Source organism: Megalobrama amblycephala, linkage group LG1 (genome assembly GCF_018812025.1).
Source record: "Megalobrama amblycephala isolate DHTTF-2021 linkage group LG1, ASM1881202v1, whole genome shotgun sequence".
Lineage (NCBI taxonomy): Eukaryota > Metazoa > Chordata > Actinopteri > Cypriniformes > Xenocyprididae > Megalobrama > Megalobrama amblycephala.
In genome coordinates this window covers 38,217,594-38,245,413 of record NC_063044.1, presented here as the reverse complement: position 1 = coordinate 38,245,413, position 27,820 = coordinate 38,217,594, and the positions used below count along the sequence as shown (strand labels likewise).

The following is a 27,820-nucleotide window of genomic DNA, read 5'->3' as shown; positions in this document are numbered from 1 at the left end:
GTGTGTGTGTGTGTATGAAGGTGTAGAGAAAACTTTTGTCAGGTTTTATGAAGTTTTTTTTTTATTTTGCATGTTCAGAAATTCAGTTTTTCTTTTGGTTGCCTCAGGGCAATGTTGTGCGATAAGGGGTATTTTTTGAGGATGTTTTAGACAGTACCTCACATTGGCCATAATGTGTTATAAGAAGGGAAGATGCAGGGTTCCTGGGTGTGGAGGAACACCCAAAGTGATGTGCAAAAATTGTAACATACACCTCTATTTCACAGCAGAGAAGAATTGCTTTTTGAAGTTTCGTACGGAGTGAAATCTTATTACATGTAGTACATTATGTGACATGATACAGACCTATGCATGTATCAAATTCAATAAATCAATGTCTTTCAAGTGTTTTCCCCTTTTTACTTAATGATTTCTTCACATTTTTATTTTTCTGTACCATTGTTGCACAACGAAAAAATATTTTGGGGAGGGTGGGGGGGTGGTCAAAAAAAATTGTATCAATAAAACAAAACAAAAAATTATGTGTAATATTTTTTTTTCATGTGCCGTTCAACATGTGTGCAGTAGAGGGTTATGAATTATGTTCAGTAGTCATTTAATAGCTCATAAAGTAAAGTAAACCACTGCATACAGATAAAATATAATTATCTAATCTATCTAATTTCTTTGCCTGGAGAACAAAACTAGCTCATTTGAGCTGACTTCACATCACATTCGCCATGATCTCACTCCGGGTCTGACTGCAGTCCTCCGCGCCTACAGGGGCCGCTGTAACGCAGCGCGTCATCTCATCGACTCCTGTCCCGGGAAACGCTTCCTCTCGAGGCTCAATACAACCCGTAAAGATGCCGTCGATCGAATTCGACGAGTAAGTTTTTCATATCGTTTGTATTTCTTGTTACTGCTGGTTGATAGGCATCTAATGGCTTGTGTTTCTCGACAGTTCAAAGCCGAGCTGGGCTGATCAGGTGGAGGAGGAGGGAGATGAAGGTACGAGGCCGCGGCGCAGCCTGCACGTGTTTTAACAATCTTTCATTAAACTACACTCATTACATGAAGCGATATGAGAACATACTTTAGATACATGTAAACCCTCTGCTTAGAGTGAAAATTACAGTAAGTGAGCGGGATGTGTGACTGAAGAAGGCAGCTGGTGCTTTAACGTTACTTTACTATACAACATATGATACTACACACACACACACACACACACACACACACACACACACACACACACACACTATATTACTTTGTTTAATGCTATACTACACCCAGCTATAATATTATATACTGTAATGTTATTCTTTGCCATATTGTACAGTACTGTGTATGATCCACTATACTACACCATATCATACTATACTATTTAACATATCAGTAGTGATAACAATTAGACAAATAGAGTAAAAATAGATTTTTTTTTGTTGTTGTTGAGAATAATTAATGCTGAAGTTAGATAACTTATGCAACTTGATGTATGTTCAACATCACGTTCACAAAAATTGTATGAATGTATAAAGGAAATCATGTACCTAGTTATTTTTTCCCCACTATTTTAGTCATCTTTAGGTTTATTTTAACAGTTCATTTGAATATGTGACAACATTAAACTAGCAGTCAGTTCATTTAAGGTCATAAAACTGTGTAAAAATAATTCTAGAAGAATAATTTTTAAATGGTATTAGCGGACATATACATGCATACTGTGACAGTTTGACCTTCCATGTGAACTAACCCTAGTAACGCATCTACAACGGATCTGATTACATAAAATATTTTTCAACAGGTTCACTTCCTTCGCCAAAAGAGACCGTCAAAGGTAACATCAAGACTGTCACAGAATATAAGATAGATGAAGATGGCCAGAAGATTAAGGTCAGCAGAGTTTTATATTCTTTTTATTATATAGCACTTGTGAAAGCGTTCATATTTACTCTTTCTCCTCTATGGTCAGATTGTCAGGACGTTCAAAATCGAGACACGGAAGGCCTCCAAAGCAGTTGCCAGGAGGAAGGTGCGTCTTTAGTTTATTTATATCTAGGCCTTTTATGATCATGAATTTTGTACTGATTGATTAATTGTCAAACAAATAATTATGAACAACAATTTAATTCTGTTTTGTTCATGTTACTTACAGTGTAAGCTGAATACATTGTTTTTTACCTTTTAAAGTTATAAACAAGGCTCATATGATTTACTTAAAGGGTTAGTTCACCCAAAAATGAAAATTCAGTCATTAATTACTCAACCTCATGTCGTTCTACACCTGTAAAACCTTCGTTCATCTTCGGAACACAAATTAAGATATTTTTGATAAAATCTGATGGCTCAGTGAGGCCTTCATTGACAGCAAGATAATTAACACTTTCAGATGCACAGAAAGCTACTAAAGACAGTTCATGTGACTACAGTGGTTCAACCTTAATGTTATGAAGCGACGAGAATACTTTTTGTGCACAAAAAAAACAAAATAACAACTTTATTCAACAATATCTAGTGATGGGTGATTTCAAAACACTGCTTCATGAAGCTTCAAAGCTTTACGAATCTTTTGTTTCGAATCAGTGGTTCAAAATGTCAAACTGCCAAAGTCACGCCCCCCAGTGGTGAACTATTGAAATTTCGAAACACTTATGATGTAACAAAGTCTCGTTTACTGAAATCATGTGACTTTGGCGCTCCGAACCACTGATTTGAAACAAAAGATTCGGAAAGCTTCATGAAGCAGTTTTTTGAACTGTTTTAAATATGTTTTTAGTAGCTTACTTGGCATTGAAAAAGGGAGTGTTATTGCTGTCAATGGAGGCCTCGCTGAACCATCGGATTTTATCAAAAATATCTTAGTTTGTGTTTGAAGATAAACAAAGGTCTTACAGGTGTGGAACGACATGAGAGTGAGTAATTAATGACAGAATTTTCATTTTTGAGGGAACTAACCCTTTAAATGCTATGAAAATTAATATTTATACAGTTATTTATAATATATTGCAGTCTGATTAAACCAACAAACCTTCATTTTGTATGAAGGAAGACTTTATAACAATTTTTTTTAATATTATTTGGCAAAATGTAATTGAGATTTAAACTGCACAATTAGACGGTTAATCAATAATCATGACAGGCCTATTTATATCTCCATTAAACATATTGTAACAGATTTTTTTGAGAGATTGATTGTCATTTCCCAACAGAACTGGAAGAAATTTGGCAACTCGGAATTTGATCAACCAGGTCCGAATGTTGCCACCACTACAGTGAGTGATGACGTCTTCATGACCTTCATCTCCAGTAAAGAGGTATGATGGTGATGAACTCACATTTTTTGCACTGATCCATATTAAGAAACTTGTTTCTGAGTACACAAGTGTTTTGTAAGTTCTGACTTTGACGCGTTTCACTTCCCTGTTGTACCGATGCCAACTTGAAGTGATTCTCCCCACTCTTTTACAGGACTTGAATGCTCAAGACCAAGATGAGGACCCCATGAACAAGCTGAAAGGTCAGAAGATCGTGTCTTGCCGTATCTGTAAGGGGGATCACTGGACCACTCGCTGTCCGTACAAGGACACGCTTGGTCCAATGCAGAAGGAACTGGCCGAGCAGTTGGGTCTGTCCACGGGGGAAAAAGAGAAGGCAGCAGGTATGACAACTTCATGTCATGTTAAGCATATTTTGGAAGTCGATTTATTCATTTTGTTTTTTAATAAAAATATTTTTATTTTGATATATTTAGAGCCCGAGCCTGCCCAGCCAGTCCAAAGCAAGACTGGGAAGTATGTTCCCCCCAGCTTGCGGGATGGTGGTACGCGCAGAGGAGAGTCCATGCAGCCTAACCGCAGAGGTGCGTGTTTGACATGCAGATCTCCAACACTGATGTTCTCAGTCGAGAAGACTAATGGTAATGTGTTTATATTTTCTCCACAGCTGATGATAATGCTACAATCCGTGTGACCAACCTTTCCGAGGACACCAGGGAGACAGATCTGCAGGAGCTTTTCAGGCCTTTCGGCTCCATCTCTAGGATCTATCTGGCCAAGGACAAGAACACAGGCCAGTCTAAGGTGAGAGATGTGAAACAACATAATGGATTTTTTGACAAATGACAAATAAAGCAAAGAGAAGTAAAAGATCCAAGTTGACTCATTTACTCATGAACAAAACAGGAACATTAGCTTGATAGTTCACCTAAAAATAAACTGATTTGCTCACACTTGTTTTTATAAAATGACTGATACACCACATGAAGCACCACATGAGTTATTGATTTGAAGAAGAACTTGTATGCAATAACTCATGCGCTATTCTTCTGATGAAATAACTTCTTTTCCCATCACTCCAGGGCTTTGCATTCATCAGCTTCCACCGCCGTGAGGACGCAGCCAGAGCCATCGCTGGTGTGTCGGGCTTTGGATACGATCATCTCATTCTCAATGTGGAATGGGCCAAGTGAGTCCTCCAGAAACTCTTAATTTAAGCCCCGATATTCTTGCGGTGAAGTTATTTTTTGTTCTTCGCTTAGGGGTAAAAAGAAGTCTGAAATACTAGGGGTGTGACGAAATTAGATTTTCACACAATATATTAAAGAAATCCTCAATGACGAAATACATAGCCAGAAAAATAGTCTGCAGGTGTATTTGAAATATTTTAACTAATCATCTTGTAATGAATGTCATTTCCATTCTACTTTCTGAGTATGAATTATCATATGCAGTAAAAGACAACAATACTCAAGTACTGTAAAAGGTTTGACCACAAACTCAACTGACTGACTTCTCTCCTGTATCATTTCAATATGAGAACTTTTGACCTCCTAACTGAACTCCTTTCCACAAATTGATCAAAGAAATAAAAACAGCATAAATAAAAATGAATGTTTTCTCTTAGTCTGAAGTGCAAACAATAAGTGCAACCATAATCAAAGTCCTCTCTCAATATTCAAAGTGCAAATAGAGACCAAATTTTTCTTCAAGCATGATACAGAGCTGAGAGATAGTTACAACTACACTGCCCAGCCAAAAATAGCTTTCATATTGAGAGATATTTGCATGCATCAGAGAGACGCTTTCAAAAAGTGTTAGTGAACATCTCGACACCATCTGCACTTGCTGAGATCGCGTTTAGATTGCATCGGCTCATAGTGATATGGATGTTTGCACCAGCTCTGCAATTCAAGACCCATCATGCTTAGTTATCTACCACTTTATATTCCTTTCAAGCAAGCAGCTTTACAGAATTAAACATGAATACTATAAAGCTGCTCTCCAGTGTGTTCATGTTTTTACTCGCATCTGACCTCGATGGACTGAACCGGAAGAGATTTCCAAGTCAAAAAGGCGGAGCCTCAGAGCCACACCCTCCCTTTTTTTTGTAATTGCCATGGATCAATGGTAGTTTGAAGGCGTTTAACAGCCGGAGTGAACATTTCCGGATAGTTTGTTTTGGCAAGCTGTTTCAAACTCTTGATGTGACGTCACACTAGTTTGTTCTTTGATTTCGTTTGAAGTCGATCAGGGCTTTTAGAGTCTAAATTATGCAGAAGATGAGATGTTTTCTTTGATCTAATCATGTTTTTCTTTGTCTTTCCAGACCCTCCAACAACTGAGAGAGTTCCATAAATATTCCAGGAGATCAGAGCTGTTCTCCCAATTGTACAAGGCAGTGATCCAAATAAATGCAAATTATAAAACATCCAGTTGTCTGATGTTTTACTGTGTGGTTATGTTCCTTAATCTGTCTTTGATTAGACAAGAAATATTAACATACATTTGTCATGCTCCCTAACAGGCCACACATTCACCTTAATAATTTAAAATTAAGTTTAGCAAGTAAGCATAATGTAGTAACATAAGGGAAGAGGATTTACTTTTAAACTGTAACATACTGGATATAAGTTTAGCATGTGTGGGATGATGATGCATCAGACAATGTGTTATTATAGGAAATAAATAGAAACAATTGCCAATTTAGTTCTAGCACATAATGTAAGATATTAAAAGAGGGGTAAGATGGCCCCTACTGGAGTAAGAAGGAATTACTCATGCTAAGCATGTGTTAGTGGAAACATGTAATGTTATTGACCTTCATTACCTTAGATACAGTTGTCTTTACATGTCTCACAGCTATCATGAGAAAAGCAGAATAAACTAAAAATCAAGTTCAACCTGACAATTCTCACTACATAGCCTAATATGACTTTTGGTTTGGTTAATGTACTTGAATAAACAATTTAAGTAATTACAAAACAAGTACATATTCATTCTCTACAAGCTGGGCTAATTTGAGTAAACAACTGTTACTGCGTTCCTGATATGGGTCAGACCTGAAATACTTGAACTTCTGCGGCTAGAGCGGGTGTGGTGTTTTCTAACCAAAACTGAGTGGGGAGTTTACAATATTTTTCCACTCTAACGTTATTCTGTAAAATGTAGGTTAAAGGGTTAGTTCACCCAAAAATGAAAATAATGTCATTTATTACTTACCCTCATGCCGTTCCACACCAGTAAGACCTTCGATCATCTTCAGAACACAAATTAAGATATTTTTGTTGAAATCCGATGGCTCAGTGAGGCCTCCATAGGGAGCAATGTCATTTCCTCTCTCAAGATCCATTAATGTACTAAAAACATATTTAAATCAGTTCATGTGAGTACAGTGGTTCAATAATAATATTATAAAGAGACAAGAATATTTTTGGAGCGCCAAAAAAACAATAACGACTTATTTAGTGATGGTCGATTTCAAAACACTGCTTCAGGAAGCATCGGAGCATAAAACGAATCAGTGTATCGAATCATGATTCAGATCGTGTGTCAAATAGCCAACGGCTGAAATCACGTGACTTTGGCGCTCCGAACAGCAGATTCGACACAAAAGATTCATAACGCTCCGAATCTTCCTGAAGCAGTGTTTTCTGCTTCAGGAAGATTCAGAAAAATATTCTCGTCGCTTTATAATATTAATATTGAACCACTGTACTTACATGAACTGATTTAAATATGTTTTTAGTACATTAATGGATCTTGAGAGAGGAAATGTCATTGCTCCCTATGAAGGCCTCACTGAGCCATCGGATTTCAACAAAAATATCTTAATTTGTGTTCTGAAGATGATTTCAGACCCATTTTTGGGTGAACAAACCCTTTAATAATTATGGCAGAAATAATATTAGAATTATTAAATCATGTTGTTTGGCTCAAAATCTGCTATGTTTTTATTTTAGATGTATTGAGGGTCATTGTTTTTTGTGAATGTATTCATATATGCATTCATCGATTAAAATCATTCATTTTATCATTATCGGATGCTTCACGACCAATTTCCGTGCGACTGCGAAGGGGCGAAATGCGACAATCCTATGAATGTTTGATACAGGGGAAAGGCGGCTTCAGTCACCTCTCAGATACCAAATACAGACGTTACTTTAATACCAGAATAGATCCGTTTTTAGAGAACTACAATTTTCAATTCATTATATAATACAAGAGGGATTGTAAATTCACCCCCTCCAATAAACAAAACATTTAAACGCAACTACTGGTGAAAATAAAAGATAAACTTTTGTAATGTTTAATATTTTAAGTCATAATTTTGTTATATTGCCTTCATTGTTTTTTTGATTTGCAATGGTTAAGATTTACTGTTTTTCAGTTTTTGTGGGTCAATTAAGAGATTTTAGGCATCATATTTATTGTTGTATTTTTATTGAGGTTACAAAATGTATCGTCCTTGTTTCTAAACTCATAAGCGAGATTTCAATGGCATTTAGACCAGTGAACTAGGAAACATACCCAGTTTAAAAAACAAAAAAAACAAAACAAAAAACAAACTTAACCCTAACTTATTACTTCAAATCACGATTATTTGTAACTGAAGAACCTATTGAAATAAGCAAAAACTGGCTACTTTCTCACTTTTTTTTTTTCCATTGCAAGTTTAACTTCATTTATAGTGAGCTTTGACATCACGCCCCAAAATAGATGGCATCTTGATGTCCAATTTCATAACCAAGCCCAGCCTATGCTGTAATTTGAAAAGACACATTCCCCTTGGGACCATTTATTAGACTTGAAAAAGAAAAACACATTTTAAAACAATGAAACCATTGAATAAGAGCTTTATTTGAAATATTACAACATATAAAAACTACATAGAATTTATACCACTGTCTCAGAGTGGATAATTGCAAATACACGGTTAAAACCACATTTAGAAATTGATAAAACATCACATAATGGCACTGCACAGACTGTCCATAGAAATGCCACTGAAGCGGCCGGGCTCCAGACCAGCTTATGCAAAATGGAATGAGTTTAATGGGCTGATGCATCACACACACTCCCAAACACGATGCAAATGTGCTGCAGTTTTATGAAGAGATGGCTTTAGTCGCAAACCTCCATCTTCTCCTGCTTTACTGGCTCTGAGAGAAAGAGAGGGTGTTGAACAAGAGATTAAACCGTCATAGTGACTGAAAAACCTAATTAAAATATAAAATAAAAAAACACCTGTAGCATTCTCCCTCATCCTCTCCTGCACACACTTCTTGATTTCTAAGCCAATGGCTTTGGAGAGGGGTGGAGGCACAGCATTACCAACCTGAGAAATACAAGGACATTGATCAGTGTTCATTTTAATTTATACTTTTCACAAGATGAGAAATCTTTAGCACAGGGATAATACCTGTCTGTGTTTGTCTAGGATGTTGCCGAAGAAGCGATAGGTGTCTGGGAAGCCCTGGGAGCGCGCACATTCCCTGACACTCACCACACGGTGCTGCTCAGGGTGGAGGACACGTCCCTGGGAAAAAATAAAAAAAAAAAAAAAAACCACACACACACATCTTAAAACAGGGCCACCGCAACAGGGCAGAACTTTGTATTTAATGGGGAAAGTCAGCCTGTGAACTCAGCTGTTCAATTAAATGCAACCTTGAGAAAAACCACAAACTGTCAAATGTCTAATAGTGGTTTTAATAGTGATTTTAAAAATAATGCTGAAAATTGTAATGCTTTGACTTGTTCATTACTCCAGTCTTCAGTGTCATATGATCCTTCAGAAATCATTCTAATATGATGATTTGATGCTCAAGAAACATTTCTCATTATCAATGTTGAAAGCAGTTGTGCTGTTTAACACGTGGAAATCGTTTTATGTTTTAAGATTCTTAAAACTTATTTTAAACTTATAAAGAAACTTTTAAATAGATTTAAACCTAAAATGTCACTTTATTTCAGAAAGGATGCATGAAATTGATCAAAAATATTAAAATAATTGCAAACCACAGTTCAAAAGTTTAGGGTCAGCAAGTTATTTTTTTGGTTCATGTTTTATTAAAATCAAGTCTCTTTATGCTAAATGTCATGACAGGTTAGCATTTGAAGGCAATACCTGTTTTCCCATAGGCTCAGGATTGGTCACCGTAGTGCTGAAGAATCCGTCCCATTCCAGGCGACCGTACAGACCAGCCCAGTGATTGTGGCGGTTACCCGTGTGAGGCAGACACCAGGGAATCAATGTGTTGAACTGCCTGTCTGCAGGGTCACATGGCTTTCCTATTGCAACAAGACAGTAACTGGTAAGTCAGGACTTCTATTCATTGAAAGAAAAAAAAAAAAAAAAAAAAAGAAAGAAAAAAAAACAACAACATGAATTGAATTACAGACCCTCAGCACATGAACACACTCCTCTTAAAGCACCGGTGCCACTTCGGCCATTCTTTTTGTCGGAGTGGGAGTAGCGAAGCTTTTTTGTGGTGGTGCCGTCCCGCAGCCGCACCTCAATATTAGGCAGATCCCTCCAGTCAGAACCAGGAGCCAAAGGAATGTGGCGCATGCGGGCCGCGACCAAGGCGCTCATGTCCTAAAACACAAATCCAATTATTAACCTGCTCAGCTTTTGGTTTAAACTATAGTGCCTTCTGAATACGTGCTAAATTAGGTCTTGCAAGAGATAAGACTGAAGTGAGCTCTTCTAGTATCTAACCCTCAACTTAAATACCGGACAGAAAGTTTCTCTACAACTGCAGTTTTGGTTCAAGTTCATTAATTTGTTACTTAATTTTGCATTTGACACATCAGTGGTTTTAAACTACGTTGTACATGTAATCTTTCTTTACTATTTTCTAAGTGTCAAAAAACAAGTCCATGCCGACAGCACCGGAGAGGGACTGACCTTACAGATGTGGTCCCTGAGGATGGGCTGGTACTGAGATCCACGAATGTGTCTCTGGAACCAGGACTGCGGCTCACCATTGTAGGAGATCTCCAGAGCTGCAGCTCCGTTACGGATCTCAGGGAGGTCGGACATTGTGTCCCGCACTGTGATGGTGCGATAAACGCCCCCATTTCCACTGGAGTACAAGTGTAAGATTATTACAGAAAACTGGAGAATTTACAAAAGTTACACAACCACTAGTGTTCACAAATGCATACCGAGTCACATTGCTGACAAATTTCTTTTCGTCAACCACCACACTAAGAGAACATGCGCGTGGGGCAAACACATGCAGGGGTTCAGGGTAACGGGGCAGCTTTTCACCCGGGGCTGCAGCGAGGATGATCGCCCTGCGTCGGGTCTGGGCCACCCCATACTGCCCAGCCTGCAGAAGAATTAAGAGATATTGAGGCATTTAAGTTTAAATGTGCAGCCAATAATCCTTTGCTTAGGCGTTTTCACCCTAAAGAACTTTAAAATTAAATTTACAGTCAGATGAGGGGGCAAAGTGGGGGAAAAAAGGGGATACCATGTTGACATCAAAATAGCACTCTTATAATAGGTTAAGAATTTAATACAAACAAAAACAACTTGCCTGTAGCACACCAAAGGTACACTGGTATCCCATGCGCACCAGACAGCGCAGTGTCAGTTTCAGGACCATGGAGCGCTTGAATGACACAAAGTTCCTCACATTCTCCAGCAGGAAGAACTTGGGTCTGTAGTAGTCACAGTAACTGAAAGAATGATACACACAAATTGTTAAAATTCAGCTGCTGCATGTGTCCAAATATGCAAAGCATCATTTTACAGTGAGACTCATTGTGCTGACCTCAGATAAGAGACAACCAGAGAGTTCTTGAACTTTGAGTATGTGCGTGAATTGAAGCGGTTCATTCCACTGAAACCTTGGCAGGGCGGCCCACCACAGAGCATCTCCACATCACCCTTTTGTGGCAGCTTCTGTCCAAGAGAGTTGGTCTTCTCTCCAGACATCACCAGTTTCAAAAGGACATTGCAATCTTCTGTGAAAACTGTGGTGCCTGGATTGTTCAACCTGAAGGCCTGAGCGGCAGGATCCCACATCTCTATGGCCCAATGAGTCTCCGAGATACCTGGTATTTGGGAAAGGATCAATGTAAGATACATATAAATACAACAGTTCCCTAAACGGGTTTTGCATAGAAGCCCAACCTGCTTGATGGAAACCCTCAGACAGACCACCACAGCCAGAAAACACATCCAGTGTACGCAGTTTGGGGACTGTCGGCTCTTGTGGCTCCTGATCCGGCGATTCCTGTGAGGCTGATTTACCTTTCCCTTTACCTGCAGACAACCATGATGCACAATCAATTTGGCTGTAACTTTTCCCCCAGGCAGTTATGATTTCCTTGGGGATTTTAAAACAAAATTGCATTCTTGATGGCCAATTTCTAACCAATGAAACAAGAGGATAACTAGAACAAGTTTCAAGGATTCCAAGACTTCTCAAAGTTAAGGCCTGTTCTCACCAAGAACGATAGCTGTAGTAACTGTATTAGCATCCACACCAATATCTGTCAGTTTATTTTAAGGACATGCTGCAGTTATGTCATCTGCCACCTCAAATGCTCAAACTCTTTAAAACAGGATGGATAGAGATAGTCTTTCTGTTCTTATAGTTCATTAGCTGAAGGGAAAAAAAAAAAAAAAAAAAAAAAACAACTTTTGAAAGCGATTCCAATGATGTCATCCCTCTGTGCCATTGTCATGGTGTGGACAGCGCTACTCTTAAATTAGAAGGATTCTTAACTTATAACTCATAGTTATCGTCCTTGGTGTGAATGGGATTTTACACTCAAAGTTACCTTTCCCCTTTCCTTTCCCTTTGCCCTTATGCGTGGCTGATCGGGCATGATTCGGAGGATCCTCAAAGCTCTTACTCCTGGCATTATAAGCCTAAAGGAGAAAAAAAAAAAAAAAAAAAAAAAAAAAAAAAAAAAAAAAACAACCACACACTACTGTCAAACAACAGAAACACCAAGTGGTGATTCAAACTCCATTTGTCACAAATTTACTTCATTGAAAATGAACATGTTGGTAAGGGGAACATACTCACCATTAACTACGACTTGTCTCAAACTCTTAACTTACTGCTTAGTAGTTAGTAAGGTGGTTGTTGTAGCGTTTAAGTATAGATATGGAGTAGGATTTTAGGGATGTAGAATAAGGTCATGCAGAATAAAGGCATTAAAGTGTGCTTTACAAGTAATAATAAACAGCCAATATGCAAGCTAATAAGCAACAAGTTAAACGTGAGAATTGTTCCCCATAACCAAGCGTTTCATGGTGTTGACCCACTAATAATACCACAAATTTGCTCTTTAACACTCATCCCTCATCCTTACCTCTCGGAAATAAAAGCGATCAGGTCCTCCGCTTGAATAGTCCTGCACATTTTCCACAAGATCCTCTGCATACTCCACACGACAGCGGCCCAGCACCTCTGCCATGTTCACGGTTACCTCTTCATCACTCCAGTAGAGCTCATTTATGTCAGAGTGGTAGGCACCCTTTGGTCCTTTATGAGTGTTTTCAGGCCTGAAATTAAATCAAAAAGGTCAGTTTGGTGTACAACATTAGTGGAAACTGTAAGGAAATTGTTTCTTGAAGTACAACTTTCAGATCCAGTGGTTAACATGCTATAGTAGAGCTGCACAATTTTGGTTAAATTGAGATGATTCTAACAATTGAGCAGACAAACTAAATAACATTTACTAGAGGTTGACAAAATGTTAATTGCTGCAGTCTATTTAAAAATGTTTAACTTGAATTTAAAGAAAAAAAGAAAAAGAGAAAAAAAATCAGTTTAAATGAATGATTCAATGAATCACTCAATACTTCACTTTTCATTACTGCATGAATCAGAGTTTGAACAAGTCTCTTGAATAGTCTATTAATATTATAGTATAGACTAATGGTATAGTCACTTGTTGCCACAGTGTCCATTATTTGACCATTATTTGAAGCGCCCCATGTGATTTGCTCCATTTTGATCACTATCGTAGACAGTTTCTATCTGAAGTATAAACATATCCCAGGACTTCTGTGATAATTTGAATATTTGTAACAGACAACAGTACTATGATGTTCAGAAGAATGTTCTGGTGTGATTTTGTCAAAAGGTCTAATACAGGCGAATCATTGTCATCTATGGATGAGACTGCATGGGTGTTTGAGTCGAGATTGCGATCTTTGAACGATTAATCGTGCAGCTCTATGCTAGAGGATGAAAATGTGTCACCTGTAGAACTTATAGAGGCGCAGTTTGATCTCGGTTGTGTCTGGCTTTCCATTGCTGCGCTTGCTGCAAAAGATTTCTTTGATGCGGCCAATGCGGAAGGGCTCTGGAGCATCCAGGTTTGAGCCCTTTATATAATCAGAGGACTTCCTGTAGTATTCTGGGTAAAGATCCTCATCAACGTCATCCTTTCTGTGAGAACGCTTCACTGGGCTTGCAGCCTTCACCCTGAGAAAGAAAACATTTAATTACACTCCTTTCAACCTCAATACACATTTAAAAAAAAAAAAAAAAAAAAAAAAAAAAAAAATTAAAAATCTTACGCAAAATTAAAGGCCTCAGGGGGTAGATAGATACTGTCTCCTACTTTGTACTGCTCCCCCTTCAGGCCTGCCAACCCATAGAAGACTTTAGAGTCACTCTCCTCATCCTCCAGGGGCTCATAGGCATGAGGAACATCCTGAGCCTCTCGTTCCTTAATCCTGGTGCAGCTGGCACAGAACCTGCCACAAAACATGCATTTAAAGTGCATGTAAATAAACAAAAACAAGCCAAAAGGAAGAAAAGAGGTTCAAAAGCAGTACTCACTTATACTTGCAGTCCTCTGATGGGGTGACGTTGGGAGGTGTTTCAAAGCGAGCAAAATCACCTTCATACCAGAGCTGATAAAAGAAGCTTTTGCCATCATCTTCAATGACTTTGATGTCATCAATCATTCCACCCTGAAGGCAAGCAAACATTAAAACCTCTGCCCAGCTCATTACAGACACAAATGTAGCTCAAAATACAGCATCTGTACCTCCATGAACCAGTTTTCAGATGGAGCCTTGTAGAGGACGTTGACCTTGCCACTGACAAAACTAAGCTGCATGTCTTCACACTCATCCACAAGGAAGAGCTCAAGAGGGTCAGATGACTCTCCAAGCACAGTATCGGTGCCACGGCAGAACCAGTGGGCGTGAAACATCTTCTCACCATCCTCCCACAATGCCGTAATCCTACAATCAAAAAGAAAACAGCTGGCTTAAGGCAATAAAAATGGTGCCAATAAAAGGTCCATTTGGTTTAACCTCCTCGCAAAGTTTGCTTCGATAAAGTTTACCTGGCCAAGTAGAGGGGGTGTGATGGGTCATCAGGGCTGACAGACACGCAATCTCCCACTTCCACCACTTCATTCTCCACACGCACTTTCATGTAGTATTCTTTCCTTCCCACAGTCTGAAAGGAAAAGATCAATACTTTAAGTCCTGGAAAGGGACATCCAGGCTCTCACTGCAAGTGAAAATTCACATACCTTAATGGGCTCTCCCACCCAGCTGATCTTATTCTTGGTCTGTTTCTTTTTCTTGGCCTGAGACATTTTCTTTGTCTCTTTAAGAAGTGGCAACACTTCCTCCTCATCCATATTCTCATCATCCTCAGCTTCTTTCACTGCCAGGTTGGGACATCTGGACAAGAGAAAAGACACCCATTTAGCTTCAACTTGGCAAACAAATCCAAAGCCATAGAGCTGGATAAACTGTCAGGAAATAAAGAGCTTCCTAAAAAGGTTACGCCATTCTCATTTTGTAAGACACTAATGCTAATAATGAGCAGACTCTTGCTTTAGTCAGACACTGACCACAGATCTGGAACAAAATGTACAGAAGCATTACACATCTAGAAAGAGTAGCAAAGACAGGAACTCTAACCAGCAACTGATGTTAGTCTTATTTCACATCACATGGAAACAATACTACACTTCTGCCAAGCAGAATGATTACACAAGTATGAAGACTGCCCAGAGCAAGCATACCTCCTCTTCTGACAGGCCTGTTTACTTCTGCCACTGCCGCCAAACTTGATCATATCCTTACATGCCGAACACTTGCCACAATCTGGCGCTTGACACACCTGAAAGATACAAATGAGATGATACCAGTCTTCTCATTTGACATTTCCATCCACCAATTTATGTGCATTTTGGGATGTCGCGTTTAAAACAAAAAAAGGCGTACAGAAACAGCAAGATGCGCATAAATTCTAAAAGTGTGCATAAAACGTAGGCGCTCAACTGAGTCAGATAAATTTATGCTATACGAACATGCACAAACTACGATGGAAACAAGGAATGGGCAATATATCGCATGCGATTCTCACACGCATTTCGTCAGTAAAGCCGGTTCCCTGATTACCGCTAAATCGCCATCACCTGCTTTCAAATGGAGCGCCATTTAACAGACAGAGCCGTAGTTCACTGACAAGCCACGCAATATCACGTTCATATCGCAGATGAATCGCCTTCGATAATGAACGCGATATTTGCGTGGCTTATCAGTGAACTACGGCTCTGTCTGTTAAATGGCGCACCATTTGAAAGCAGGTGATGGCGATTTAGCGGTAATCAGGGAACCGGCTTTACTGACGAAATGCGCGTGAGAATCGCATGCGATATATTGCCCATCCCTAATGGAAACTCTTTTACCGAAGAAATTCCTTGCATCAAAAAGACATGACTTTTCCACGGCACGGCATTACTGGACCAACCAGCGGACTGATCTCATTGCACAGCATCTGAAATGCCGTTGGTCATTCTGTAATGCCTGAGCAAAGTCTGTCACTAAAGTGGTTTGATAAAATTGCCTCCCAGAAGCACCTCACAATTGCGTTTGCAAATACCAGCATCTGAATGCAAGATAACAGTGTGTAGATGAAACAAACGCCGTCATGAGGCGCAAGTCATTTGTTATATACAAAAACTAATACAGTGGTTTCTACCACAAATTTCCTGATAAACTGATGCTAAATACCAATAAGAAAAATGGAAGTGACGATTTTGCCCTCTTCGACTCGCTGTATGGAAAAGCTGCTTTGATTATTATTGTTGCATGCAATATTCCAAATTTGCATGCAAGTTCAATTTGCAACTTTCAATGGAAACCTAGCCATTGACATTGCTGGCTTAATTTGTTTGCAATAAAAGGCAATTTCTGGACAACCTACCTCACAGACACCACACCGATGTCTCTTCACACCACCTCCATCCTTATTGTTCTGATCAATTTGATCTGAGAAAAAGGTGTCGAAGATCTGGTAAACCAGTTTAGTTGTGGTGGCCTTAGTTGGCCCCTTGCTGTCCTTCTCAATCTTGGTGGGATGACGAATGGCTTGCCTTCTGGCTGCTCTCCTGAGGGGAAAAAAAAAAAAAAAAAAAAAAAGCAATGTGAAACAAACACACAACATTTTAAATTTCACAGAAGCCACTAACAGCCAAGCAAAAATAGAGCCATGCATGTAATATATATGGAGGTCACAATTCACTGAATGGATTGACAGTTTAAGACTGGGTGATGCAAATTTATTATTTCAAACATCTGTGCAGATCAGCTCTGGTCTTTACAGAACAAGGACATTCAGTTCTTTCAGAGGCTTAGTTTCTCCAAATGGGAAGCTTGTAAACTCAAACAATGGGAGCACAAATTAACATCTGTTATGCAGAGCCATGCTAGTTGGGGGGGGAAAGCGCTATGGAAAATATTCTTGTTCTCATCACCCACCCCTTTCAGCTAGTAAAGTAGTTTACCACCAACACAGACTATTACAGTTGAGCGTATGGGAACAGAGAAAAACCAAGCCACACACTCCGCAGAAACATCAGATCTTACATACCAGTACAGCTGCCTGCTGCGTTAGGGAAGGTTAGAGGATCATTAGAAACATGAGGTGATCATGGAACAAGCACGAGTGAATCCCAACAAACTACTGAATGTTTAGAGTCTACTGTAGCCTCAAGGAATACTTCACCCAAAAATGCAAATGGTGCAAACATCCTTAAACTGCTCATTCAGTTCTTAAGAAATACGCCGATATCCACCACCCTTTTTTCAGGATGAAATGTGAGCCATTTTAGTTTTATCTAAAGAGCAGAGTTTCAGGCTAGTTTAACAGGTTTAAAGAGTGTAAAAATCATGCCCTTGCTCTCTGGATATCAGCATTTGGCTAATATATCAGTCAACCATTACTCAGATCACACTAGTTATGTTTCCATTACCCTTCAAATTACACAAAATGTAACTTCAAATTGAAATTACACTCAATGTGAATATCTCAGAGAGAAAAGAAAAAAGAAAAAAAAGGTTTACACCTGCATGAGTTGGTTTTTCAGGCAATTCGAAAAATATTTTGCAAAACTGCAATGGAAGTTCACATTTACAGGTCACCTGACATACAGTCACGTCATCATTTTTTACAAGACAGCGCGGAATGTTTGTACAGAACATGAGACGGGGTTCTTTTCTTATCTATGCATCTCTTTCCACGCGCCTCAGCTTCACCCCAGAGATGCAACGGGAGGATGCAAGAAAAGAAAACGAGGACGGGGTAATCAAAGGAAATCTTATTTGTATATTGTAATATTCTTGATCCCTTGAGCATCAGTTTAAGGCATCAGCTGCGCTCGAGCATAGAGGGATCTTATGTTGATGAAGTTTGACGTCTAATACTAATAGTATTAACCTAAGTGCATAGACTTGCTCATAGCTCCTCAGGAAGCTTTCTCACTCCTCGTTCCTCACGATGCATTTATAGAATTTAAAAAAAAAAAAAAAGGGTTTCCAGATGACAGGCTGGAGGACCAATGAAATTAGGAAGCATCCACTAGAATACTTGAAAACACCCAGGGAAGTATATGAGGGAGAAAGGCTTCCAGAAGCCGTGGCAAATATTACGCTCCAAATAAAGCTCTCAGAAAGTATCTTTTAGAAAAAGACTTATCACGAGAGGAAAATGAATCTCAAGAGTTTTAGTCGCATAACATCGGTTAATTGAAATGGAGTCATTTCGCAACGTTTTTATTTTTTAAATTTTTTTTTTAAATCGACATTTAGAAGATAGCGCAAGTTTAGCACAAATCTGTAATGGAAACGTGGCTACTGAAGCATCCAAAAAACCTTCAATCTCCTAAACTCACCTCTTTCCCAAAGTAACACCAGCCAGCTTGATCAAGTCTCGCATACAGGGAGTGACAATGATGGGCTGCTCATCTGAGTCTCCAGCCTCATCATAGCTCTCCACCTGCTCCACCACAAACTGGGCATGACGCAGCAGCGTGTCCTCAGTGAAGCGGTTGAAGTTGAGCCCAGCAGGTGGAACAGTAGTCTAAAAGACATAGATGAACACATCAGCACTGCTTCTGATGGGACAAGAGACATACACAGAGTTTCAACATTTCAATCAGCTCACCTCAATTTTGTTAAGCAGATCTTCATATGTGGCATCCTGGTTCTTCTGGAGAAACTCAACCACAATCTTGCTCATGTAGATCTTCTCCTGCATCAGAGCAAAAATGAGCGAGTATTCCTCACTGGGGTCCATTAGGATGTAGTCAGCAAAAGCTGTGGAGGGGAGGAAAAAAGAAAAAGAAAAAAAAAAAAGACTGGTTGGATCCAACAATGCATGGTGAAATTTGACTAGAAATTACTTTATGAAACATTTACCTGTTGTGAAGCCAATTAAAGCTTTCTCTCCTCCATCAAAACCAGTGATCCACCAAGCATTGATGGGACCAAGCTTCTTAGCAGGAACCCCACCTGAAGAGGACAACTGGAATGAATTTTTCCATCTACACTCAAGCTTAAAATTTCCAAAATAAATTTACCCATGTCTTTGTTGTAAAGAAACTTGGGACATACCATCCATGCATGGGTTGTCATCGTAGATGGGCTTAACGGCACAACTGAAGTAAAGTTCCACGTTTTTCTCAATGAGGCCAGAGTCAAATGGACACAGGTGCCCATGCTTGTCATACACGCTGTGAATAAGGATTACCACAGTCAAATAATTGGGGAAATAAACATGAGCAATGTTCAGTTTGATGCATCCCTCTTTATCACCTGAAGTTAGTGATCTTGTGCTGAGGCAGATCTTCATAGCTTTCAAACCCATCCTCATTTGCATCAAAGAGGGAAAGACGCTCATCGGTCAACATTTCTGGTTCATCCAACTACCAATGACAATATGCACAATTTTAAAGTGTTGCAAAGACACTAAAATATCAACTTTAAATTTGAGATACAGATGTGAACCATTCAAGTTTTTTTTTTTTTTTTTTTAAACATCCAATTAAAGATGAAACTGCAGTTGTGATAGTATCCAAACAGCTCCAAGTGTGAAAATAATGCTCACAGCATCATCAGGATCTCCCTGGAAGAACTTGAGGTCTGAATCATCCAGATACTGTCTGCAGTCGGCACATTTCGGCGGAGGGGTCTAAAACGCAGATTAATGAGATTAATTTGGTGCATTAAAAATCAAGCAGCAGCACAAAAAAGGAAGGAAATGAGGAGTCTCACCTTGGCTGTGGACACAGGCTTGATTTTGCCATTAGTGGCATTCTCAGTGTCAGGCCTGAGAGAGAGAGGGGATAAGAATTAATCTCATATGTGCGTTACATATGGAGAACGGCTGCTTTGTTATTTGCATCAACAGGGAACTTACTTCTCAGCTTCTGTTTTAAGGCGTTTCTCTTCACGGACCTTGACGAAAGGAAAAGCAGCTATTATAAATATTACTTTCATGGACTTATTAAAATGGCATTAACTTGCCATGAAACAGTCTTACCTCCTCTGTAATATCTTCCTCAGTCTTAAGTTCTGCATCACCATTTGTGGCTTCTCCATTCAACTCATCAGACTTGCGTTTTGGGCTGTTGGAGGGGGGTACAACACCACTCATTTATAAAATGGAAGTGACTAAACCTTATTACAAATTCAAGTTTATTATTTTAACTGCTCAAGCACAAATCTGGCATTTCACAGGCCACAAATTAGAACCCAATTTGCACAAAAGAATACCACTCGGATATTAAATTGTCGACTTACACTCTAGAGAACATTGACAGGATGGTTGGCTGTTTCCCAGAGTTGCGTGTAACCCTGGTACTGGCTGGAGATTCTGTGGGGTAGGAAAAAGAGCCTTTAATAAAAACCATTAAGCACTGCATCTAGAACACAGTGTAGAGATACAGCTGTTGTAACATATGGAGGGCAATTAACAGCTGTAAATCCATGCAACTCACTCTTGGGCTCAGAGTCTGCTTTACTGCGGCGGCCACCCCTTCCCTTCGGGGCGCTGGGAGACTTTATAGCATCTCCATCCTCCTGAGTATCCATGGCTCCCTCCTGCTCGCCATCATCTTTGTGAGATCCGTTTTCAGAGAAGCCGTTTGAATGTCCATTCTGCTCCACACCATCATCCACCTTGACAACTCCCAAAGCTTTCTTCAGTATGGTCTTCACCTCTGATGTGTAAACCTCCTAAACAGAAAGACACTCAGGTTAGAGCTCAAGTCCTCATAACTAGGACTACTCTAGACAGGAGAACTGAAAGGGCAGAGTAAACGCACAGTGGAAAGCTCAGAGCTCTTTAACTTGTCCTCAAGGATTTTGAGCTGGTCCTGAGTATCGGTGAGCAGGAACTCCTGCAGTAACCTGAGCTTTTCTTTTACACACTCCTAGACAAGGAAAAAAGAAAAAGTGCCATCAAGCTACAGAAATGTTAAACAAACTCTGCAAAGTCCACTTAACAACATTTATGTAGGACTGGGATAGAAATAAATGCCTCATTTTATTCAATTCTCATTTTGATGAAACAATATATTCTTAAATCCCCCCCCCCAAAAGTGTTTTTTTTTTTTAGTCTGTGCCATTTTCAGTAGTTGTTTTTTGAACAAATGCAAACATTTTTAGTGCGCATCGAATTCAATAAATCGCAATAAGCTTTGTGACTTTCAACATGAAACAGTCTTGGCTTTCAAATTGTCAATTTATGAAGTTCAAATCAAACATCGTTGATAGATCAGTGTGAGCACCTCAGTTCAAGAGGCTTGTGAACTCATCTACCCCTTAACTACTAGTTATAGGACGAAAAGCTTTGTCTATTAACAAGCGTCCTTGAGCTCTGGAAAGGCACTATATAAATAAAACTTACTACTACTACTTCTACATGTACCTCAGAAAAGGCCTACATTCATAGCTCGATAGTCTAGAAAAATGAATTGTAGGAGAGCATTTTTCTAAATATATACAGTATATTTCATATTTATGTTTTTCTCAAACTGTTTGTCAACTTGTTTTCATGCTGGATTTCTCAAACATTAAATATTGAAGAACAGGTTGTTTTTAAAACTTATTTTTAAAATATGAATTCGAGAAACAATCATGTCAAACTTATAACCAATGTTGGGGAAAGTAATTTTTAAAAAGTAACGCATTACTCCCTAAAAAGTAACCAATTGCGTTACTCAATTTTTATGAAAAGTAATGCATTACATTACTTTTGCGTTGCCATCTCATCTGGGCTTGCATAATTCTGAGATTGCATTTCACTGTTTTTATTCATTTTGAGCATTTTAACAGTCATCAATATTGTAAATCCAGCAAAGTTTGATATTTTCTTTAAAAAAAAAAAAAAAAACTATGTACATTTATAACACTATACTTAGTATTATATTACCTTTGCATCAAATTGCAAACATCTAGTTAACGCTGCTGTGAGGCCGTTTCTGAAACAGCGGCTATGGGAGTGACATAAAAATGACATCTTTCTGTCTTCTGACTGCCGTTATCAATCGCTCTCTATTTTTTTCCTCTTTTTGAAAGTTGTAAAAAACACTATTGTGGAGTTTTTCCTTTTGCTATTTGAGCAAATGGAAACAAATATATTTAATGTATTCTCTCATTCACCGCTACAGAATTTTACCCAACTATGACGACTTCTGCTTCTGAGAAACCCGGAAATGTGAAGATTACATAACTCAAGTTACTTGTAATGCATTACCCCCAACACTGATTATAACATTACTATAATAAAATCTGCCTTGTGTAATTTAAATGTCTGTATTCAAAATCAGTTCATTTTAACCTCTAATTTTATAGTCATCAGTTTTGGGTTAATGCATTACTAATCAATTACTCTAATGCAATTACTTTTCCCTTGAAAAAAAGATTCTTCATTTCTGTAACTTAATTACTGATGTAATTGCATTAATGTACAGTCAAACCAAAAATTGGCATTGTTGATATTTTTACTAGTGGGTGCAGGACGACACTATAGTTCATTACGCAAGTGAGGATAGCAACATAAAGTAAGCGGTGAAATATTATACCCAAAACTTCATACAGTGGACTACCAGTAAAACTGAAAACTTTTGAACCAAAAATTCAGACACTGACCTGACCATGTTTTGCTTAAGTGTTATCTGACATAAGATTATTTTTTGACAGTTTAACTCTGAGATTGTCATATATCATTACCATTTTTTAAACTATAGTGTATAAACTATTAATGAATGAAATGTTCAAGGTGTCTGAATACACTTTGATTTGACTATATAGACCAAAACTATATAAAATAGGATTTATCAAAATTTAACATCTAATGTTAAATGTTTTTAAATATAACCTTCCTTTAAATACTTGTCAGTTTAAGAATAATTTATGCAACGTTATTTTATTTATTTGAAAGATAAGTTTCATGTTTATCCTTGTATTGTTCAACAGGTTGAGAATGATGACATTTAGAAATAAATAGTAATAAGTAATGAAATATTAATACATACTAAAATAGCAATTAGTACAGTAACCCAATGACACTGTTGAAGATGTACCTAGTACTTTATTACTTTATTTTATTTTTTTTATTTTTTAAAGAGTAATGAACCAAATGACAGGGTTCCCCTTATAGACTTTCTTCCTTGAGAAATTGACGGGATAGATATAGATATCCATGTAATAACCTTTTGATTTGACAACACTTCAGAAGGCTGCAATGAAAAACCCTCACCTCATCTGACAAACTGTCTCCACCTTCATCCAGCACCTGAAGCCTGGGAACATGAAGGTAAACATCTGATTAACATCGCGCCACAGATCTCCACCCACTTTGACACACAACAACATGATGCCACACACATTTAACATTGTAATCGTTCATATTTATATAGTCTTAACGCTGCGGTTTTACTACCAGCTGATATGCGTTCACCTCAACACATGGGATGACTCAAGTAAACAATCAGAGACGGTGCTCATTTTGTCAGTAACACCACTTCAAATGATACTAAGGCGAGTAAACTACACGAAACGCAGCTGAATCCAGCAGGAATGGGTCTATTGACTTGCAGTGATTGAGTCGAGGGAGACAGGAGGCGGGCAGGGCTTCCCTCGGACACATGTGTATTTGGCGCCAAATGCAGACAGACTGACACCTGCGAGTCAAATCGCGTCAAAACAACCAGCCGCCGCCTGTTTTAGCCACTAAACGCGAGCTGACGGCAGGCACAGAGCATTTGTAGCACGGCTAAATGCTAACTAGAGTAAGAAAACAAACCGTTACGCTTTTAAATCTTCAAACGGCGGCTATCGTGACGTGATCGATGTGTAACGAGTCGCGAGCAAAGCGCGCGAACGAGCAAACTATCACATTCAGTCTATCGTTACAATTGGTTTGAACAAACAGCACCGTACCGTTCCTTGACATCCTCTGGCAGAGACAATGAGGTCCTGGTAGGCATTTCAAGTTCGAGTTTGAGCAAAGAAAATCACTATTTAAAAAAACACGATTTAAAACAAACACAGATAAAAGCGGTTAATAAAATCTGACAGTGCCAACAGCAGCGCGCGCTAGAGGGGCTCAACGGCTTTATGAATTGTCGCTAGCAGCAGCTGGGAAATACGCGCGGGCCGCTTTTTCGCGCGGAAACGCGAGTTGGACGCTACCACTAATTCAAAGCGCGGGAGGCTGAGGTGTCAAATAAGTTGTGCGCTTCTGTTTTGTTTTTCAGTGATTCAGATATATTCTTGTGAGCATATGAAAAGCTGATTAGTATTATGGAATATGCCGTTTAAAAGTGAAGAAATAGCAAGTCGTATGTTGTTTTCAAGGATTGTTTTAATGTGCACCCCTTCCACGGCTTCAGAACACTCGACCCATATATAGGACGTACCACATTTTGACTTGCCTCAGGGGTGCAAATTTCGCTCATTTCATTACATCCAATGTAAATATTTAATTACTGCCAGTGGCGAATAGAAATCTGAAACCGAGATTGTTTTTTTTTTTAAATTAAGTTTTAATATCTAGTACGTGTTTAATTTATAATATTCAAATGTTTAATAAAGAATACAAAGGATCTTCAAACAAACAGATAAACACGTAAGTATAAATAAATAAATGCAGTACACAGTCCTGTGAAATAAAAATACCTTAAATTCAATATGAAATAATACAAATCTGCTACTATAGTAAATTGTTGTATACTCTCTGTATATATTATAGTATACACTTTGTTAATGAATGCTACAGTATACTGTAGTATTAAACTGTAATAAATATTGTATACTTTAGTTTTTACTACAGTAAACTGTAGTGTATTCATTGTAGTATAATATACACTATAGTATAATTTAATATAAACTTAGTACAGTATTGGGTAAAGTATTTTTTTATATTACTATAGTGGTTTTATTATCACAGCAACTATAGAATTACCACAACACATTAATTCAAGTACTTTACTATAGTATGGTTCAAAAACACTGTATTATTTACTATAATTTACTATAGTATTTTTTCACCTGGGATTTCCTTCAGTGTTCAGATGTATGTAATATTCATATTTATATTGAATATTACAGTTGTGCTCAAAATTTTACATACCCCTTGCAGAATCTGCAAATTGTTAATTATTTTAACAAAATAAGAGGGATAATGCAAAATGTGTGTTATTTTTTATTTAGTACTGTCCTGAATCAGATATTTTGCATAAAAGATGTTTACATGTAGTCAAAAAATAGCTGAATTTATAAAAATGACCCATTCAAAAATGTCCATACCCTTGATTCTTAATACTGTTTGTCATTACCTGGATGATCTACAACTGTTTGTTTGTTTTGTGATGGTTGTTCATGAGTGTCTTGTTTGTCCTGAACAGTTAAACTGCCCAACGTTCTTCAGAAAAATCCTCCAGATCCTGCAAATTCTTCAGTTTTCCAGCATCTTTTGCATATTTGAACCCTTCCCAGCAGTGACTGTATGATATTGAGATCCATCTTTTCACACTGAGGACGACTGAGGGACTCAAACACATTCACTGATGCTCCAGAAGAAAACATGATGCATTAAGAGTCAGGGGTGAAAACTTTTTGAATTTGAAGATCAAGGTAAATTTTACTTAATTTGTCTTCCGGGAAACATGTGAGTATCTTCTGTAGCTTCCGATGGGCAGTACTAAATGAAAAAATTAGATATTTAAACAAAATGAGACAAATTTGGACATCTTCATCTTCTTTAAAAGTTTTCACTCCCTGGTTCTTAATGCATCATGTTTTCTTCTGGAGCATCAGTGAATGTGTTTGAGTCCCTCAGTCCTCCTTAGTGTGAAAAGATGGATCTCAAAATCATACAGTCACTGCTGGGAAGCGTTCAAATACAAACTGTTCAGGACAAACAAGAGACTCATGAACAACCATCACAAAACATAAAAACAGTCGTAGATCATTAAGAATCAAGAGTATGTACATTTTTGAATGGGTCATTTTTATAAATTCAGGTATTTTTTTGACTATATGTAAACATCTTTTATGCAAAATATCTTTTTCAGGACAGTACTAAATAAAAAAGAACATTTTGCATGATCCCTCTTATTTCGTTAAAATAATTAATAATTTGCAGATTCTGCAAGGGGTATGTAAACTTTTGAGCACAATTGTATATATATATAATAATACATATATGTAATAATGAATTGTTACCAAATATTAAAACAAAAAAGTTATTTTAAAAGTTGTAAGTTTTTTAGATTATTTTATTTTAGATTAGTCTAAGTAGCCTGTCACCACATTGCCAACCACAACAATCTGACAAAATCAACCATAGTTAGATCAGCCCTATGCTCATCTTAAAGCAATCTTCATTTATCCTACAGATGGCGCAACAGGCCAGTAAATTCATTGACATATCAGTTAGAATCTTTTCTTTGGCTGGTCACAAGGTGACACTCTTGTACAGCAGTTGTAGTTACTGTTTTGGATGCATGTCTCCCCAGAATAAATGTGTTCTTACATATGCGGGTGGAGTGGGAGTAGAGAATGAACACTAATCACACAGAATGTACTGAAAACAACTCTATATGTTTGCAGCTGTTTAAGCACGGCTGATGTCACTTCCTGCTAACTCTTGGCCATATTCCCAGCTGTGCTATCTCCCAGGGTGGGTTGCTGCTGTTCCCACCCAGGAATTCTGGATGTTTGACAACAACCAGGCCAGACCATCTTTAAGGCCCCACTCAGTCAGGGTTCACAATCTTTTTTTTTTTTAGCTAAAAGTAGCCCCAGCTTATGGTCATGCTGGCCTCCCAGGCACCCCTTTCCCATAATGCCATTCCCATTGATCTCGTCATACTCCCCCTTTCCTATAAAAGCCTTTGGCTAAACATCTGTACTCCCACAAAACCTTGAAACTGGCACTTATTGGACTGTCAGAAATCAAGACCAGCAGTTGGGCAATGTTGTTAGCAAACAGATTCATGTCGTAGCGAGTCTGGCCTTAACCATGTTCGTGCATGTTAGCATTTAGTTTCTCTTTTTTATTGTCTCTTTAGATTTCTGTAATATGTGGGATAAAGCTCTTGTATTCAGATTGTTAACCCAATACTGCGTAGGACTGAAATTCAAAGCAAATTGTGTAGTGGCATTAATCATTTCTGTCACGCACACAACAACAACCTCAGAAGTTACACTTGAAAGGGTTAGTTCACTTCAAAATAAATTTCCTGATAATTTACTCACTCCCATGTCATTCAAGATGTTCATGTACAGTCAAACCAAAACTTAGTCAGACACCTTGAACATTTCATTCATGTGCCTACGTCACACGTGACCTTTCCAACACGATTACGTAATGCGTGGCACATCGCAGTGCTAGTGCAAGATGAGCATGTGTGGTCAAAAAGTATATAATTATTATTATTTTTTTTAGAAAATGACCGATCATTTTGCTAGATAAGACCTCGTCTGGGATCGTGTAGAGCCCTTTGAAGCTGCATTGAAACTGCAATTTGGACCTTCAACCCGTTGAACCCTGTTGAAGTCCACTATCCTGGAATGTTTTCCTCAAAAACCTTAATTTCTTTTCAAATGAAGAAAGAAAGACATAAACATCTTGGATGACATGGGGATAAGTAAATTATCAGGAAATTTCAATTCTGAAGTGAACTAATCCTTTAAAGCATATGCTAAATGCAAGCATAAAGCAGTCAATTTATAAACTAGAGAATGACAATCAAACAACGAC

The 27,820-nt window shown here is 38.2% G+C and overlaps 2 protein-coding genes across 2 annotated transcripts; one reads left to right on the top strand and one right to left on the bottom strand.

The window, feature by feature from the left end:
* The first annotated feature begins 707 nt into the window (after positions 1-707).
* eif3g (eukaryotic translation initiation factor 3, subunit G) lies at positions 708-5,688 on the top strand. Its single transcript, XM_048191611.1, has 10 exons — positions 708-868; positions 944-990; positions 1,787-1,875; positions 1,955-2,014; positions 3,192-3,296; positions 3,451-3,640; positions 3,734-3,841; positions 3,925-4,061; positions 4,340-4,446; positions 5,587-5,688. The coding sequence occupies exons 1-10, from the start codon at positions 846-848 to the stop codon at positions 5,600-5,602; spliced, it is 882 nt and encodes a 293-aa protein (XP_048047568.1). The 5' UTR covers positions 708-845; the 3' UTR covers positions 5,603-5,688.
* A 2,408-nt stretch (positions 5,689-8,096) lies between these two features.
* Positions 8,097-24,196, bottom strand: dnmt1 (DNA (cytosine-5-)-methyltransferase 1). The gene is made up of 34 exons (XM_048191152.1): positions 23,995-24,196; positions 23,312-23,354; positions 20,874-20,981; positions 20,547-20,784; positions 20,350-20,422; positions 20,090-20,174; positions 19,967-20,004; positions 19,822-19,876; positions 19,655-19,738; positions 19,363-19,472; positions 19,162-19,280; positions 18,967-19,059; positions 18,713-18,864; positions 18,441-18,628; positions 16,475-16,658; positions 15,288-15,385; positions 14,787-14,940; positions 14,595-14,710; positions 14,292-14,490; positions 14,081-14,214; positions 13,816-13,995; positions 13,496-13,720; positions 12,600-12,792; positions 12,060-12,150; positions 11,407-11,538; positions 11,045-11,327; positions 10,808-10,949; positions 10,431-10,597; positions 10,171-10,348; positions 9,663-9,858; positions 9,388-9,551; positions 8,680-8,796; positions 8,505-8,595; positions 8,097-8,419 (listed from the first exon to the last, which is right to left on the bottom strand). The coding sequence occupies exons 1-34, from the start codon at positions 24,039-24,041 to the stop codon at positions 8,382-8,384; spliced, it is 4,515 nt and encodes a 1,504-aa protein (XP_048047109.1). The 5' UTR covers positions 24,042-24,196; the 3' UTR covers positions 8,097-8,381.
* Positions 24,197-27,820: the final 3,624 nt, after the last annotated feature.

Coding starts and splice junctions, on each gene's coding strand:
- eif3g (XM_048191611.1), top strand. CDS start 846: ATGCCGTCGATCGAATTCGACGA. Junction 991..1,786: donor GGAGGAGGAGGGAGATGAAG/GTACGAGGCCGC, acceptor ATTTTTCAACAG/GTTCACTTCCTTCGCCAAAA. Junction 2,015..3,191: donor AAGCAGTTGCCAGGAGGAAG/GTGCGTCTTTAG, acceptor ATTTCCCAACAG/AACTGGAAGAAATTTGGCAA.
- dnmt1 (XM_048191152.1), bottom strand. CDS start 24,041: ATGCCTACCAGGACCTCATTGTCTCTGCCAGAGGATGTCAAGGAACG. Junction 19,281..19,362: donor CACAAGATCACTAACTTCAG/GTGATAAAGAGG, acceptor CCTTATTCACAG/CGTGTATGACAAGCATGGGC. Junction 8,797..9,387: donor CTGAGCCTATGGGAAAACAG/GTATTGCCTTCA, acceptor ATTTTTTCCCAG/GGACGTGTCCTCCACCCTGA.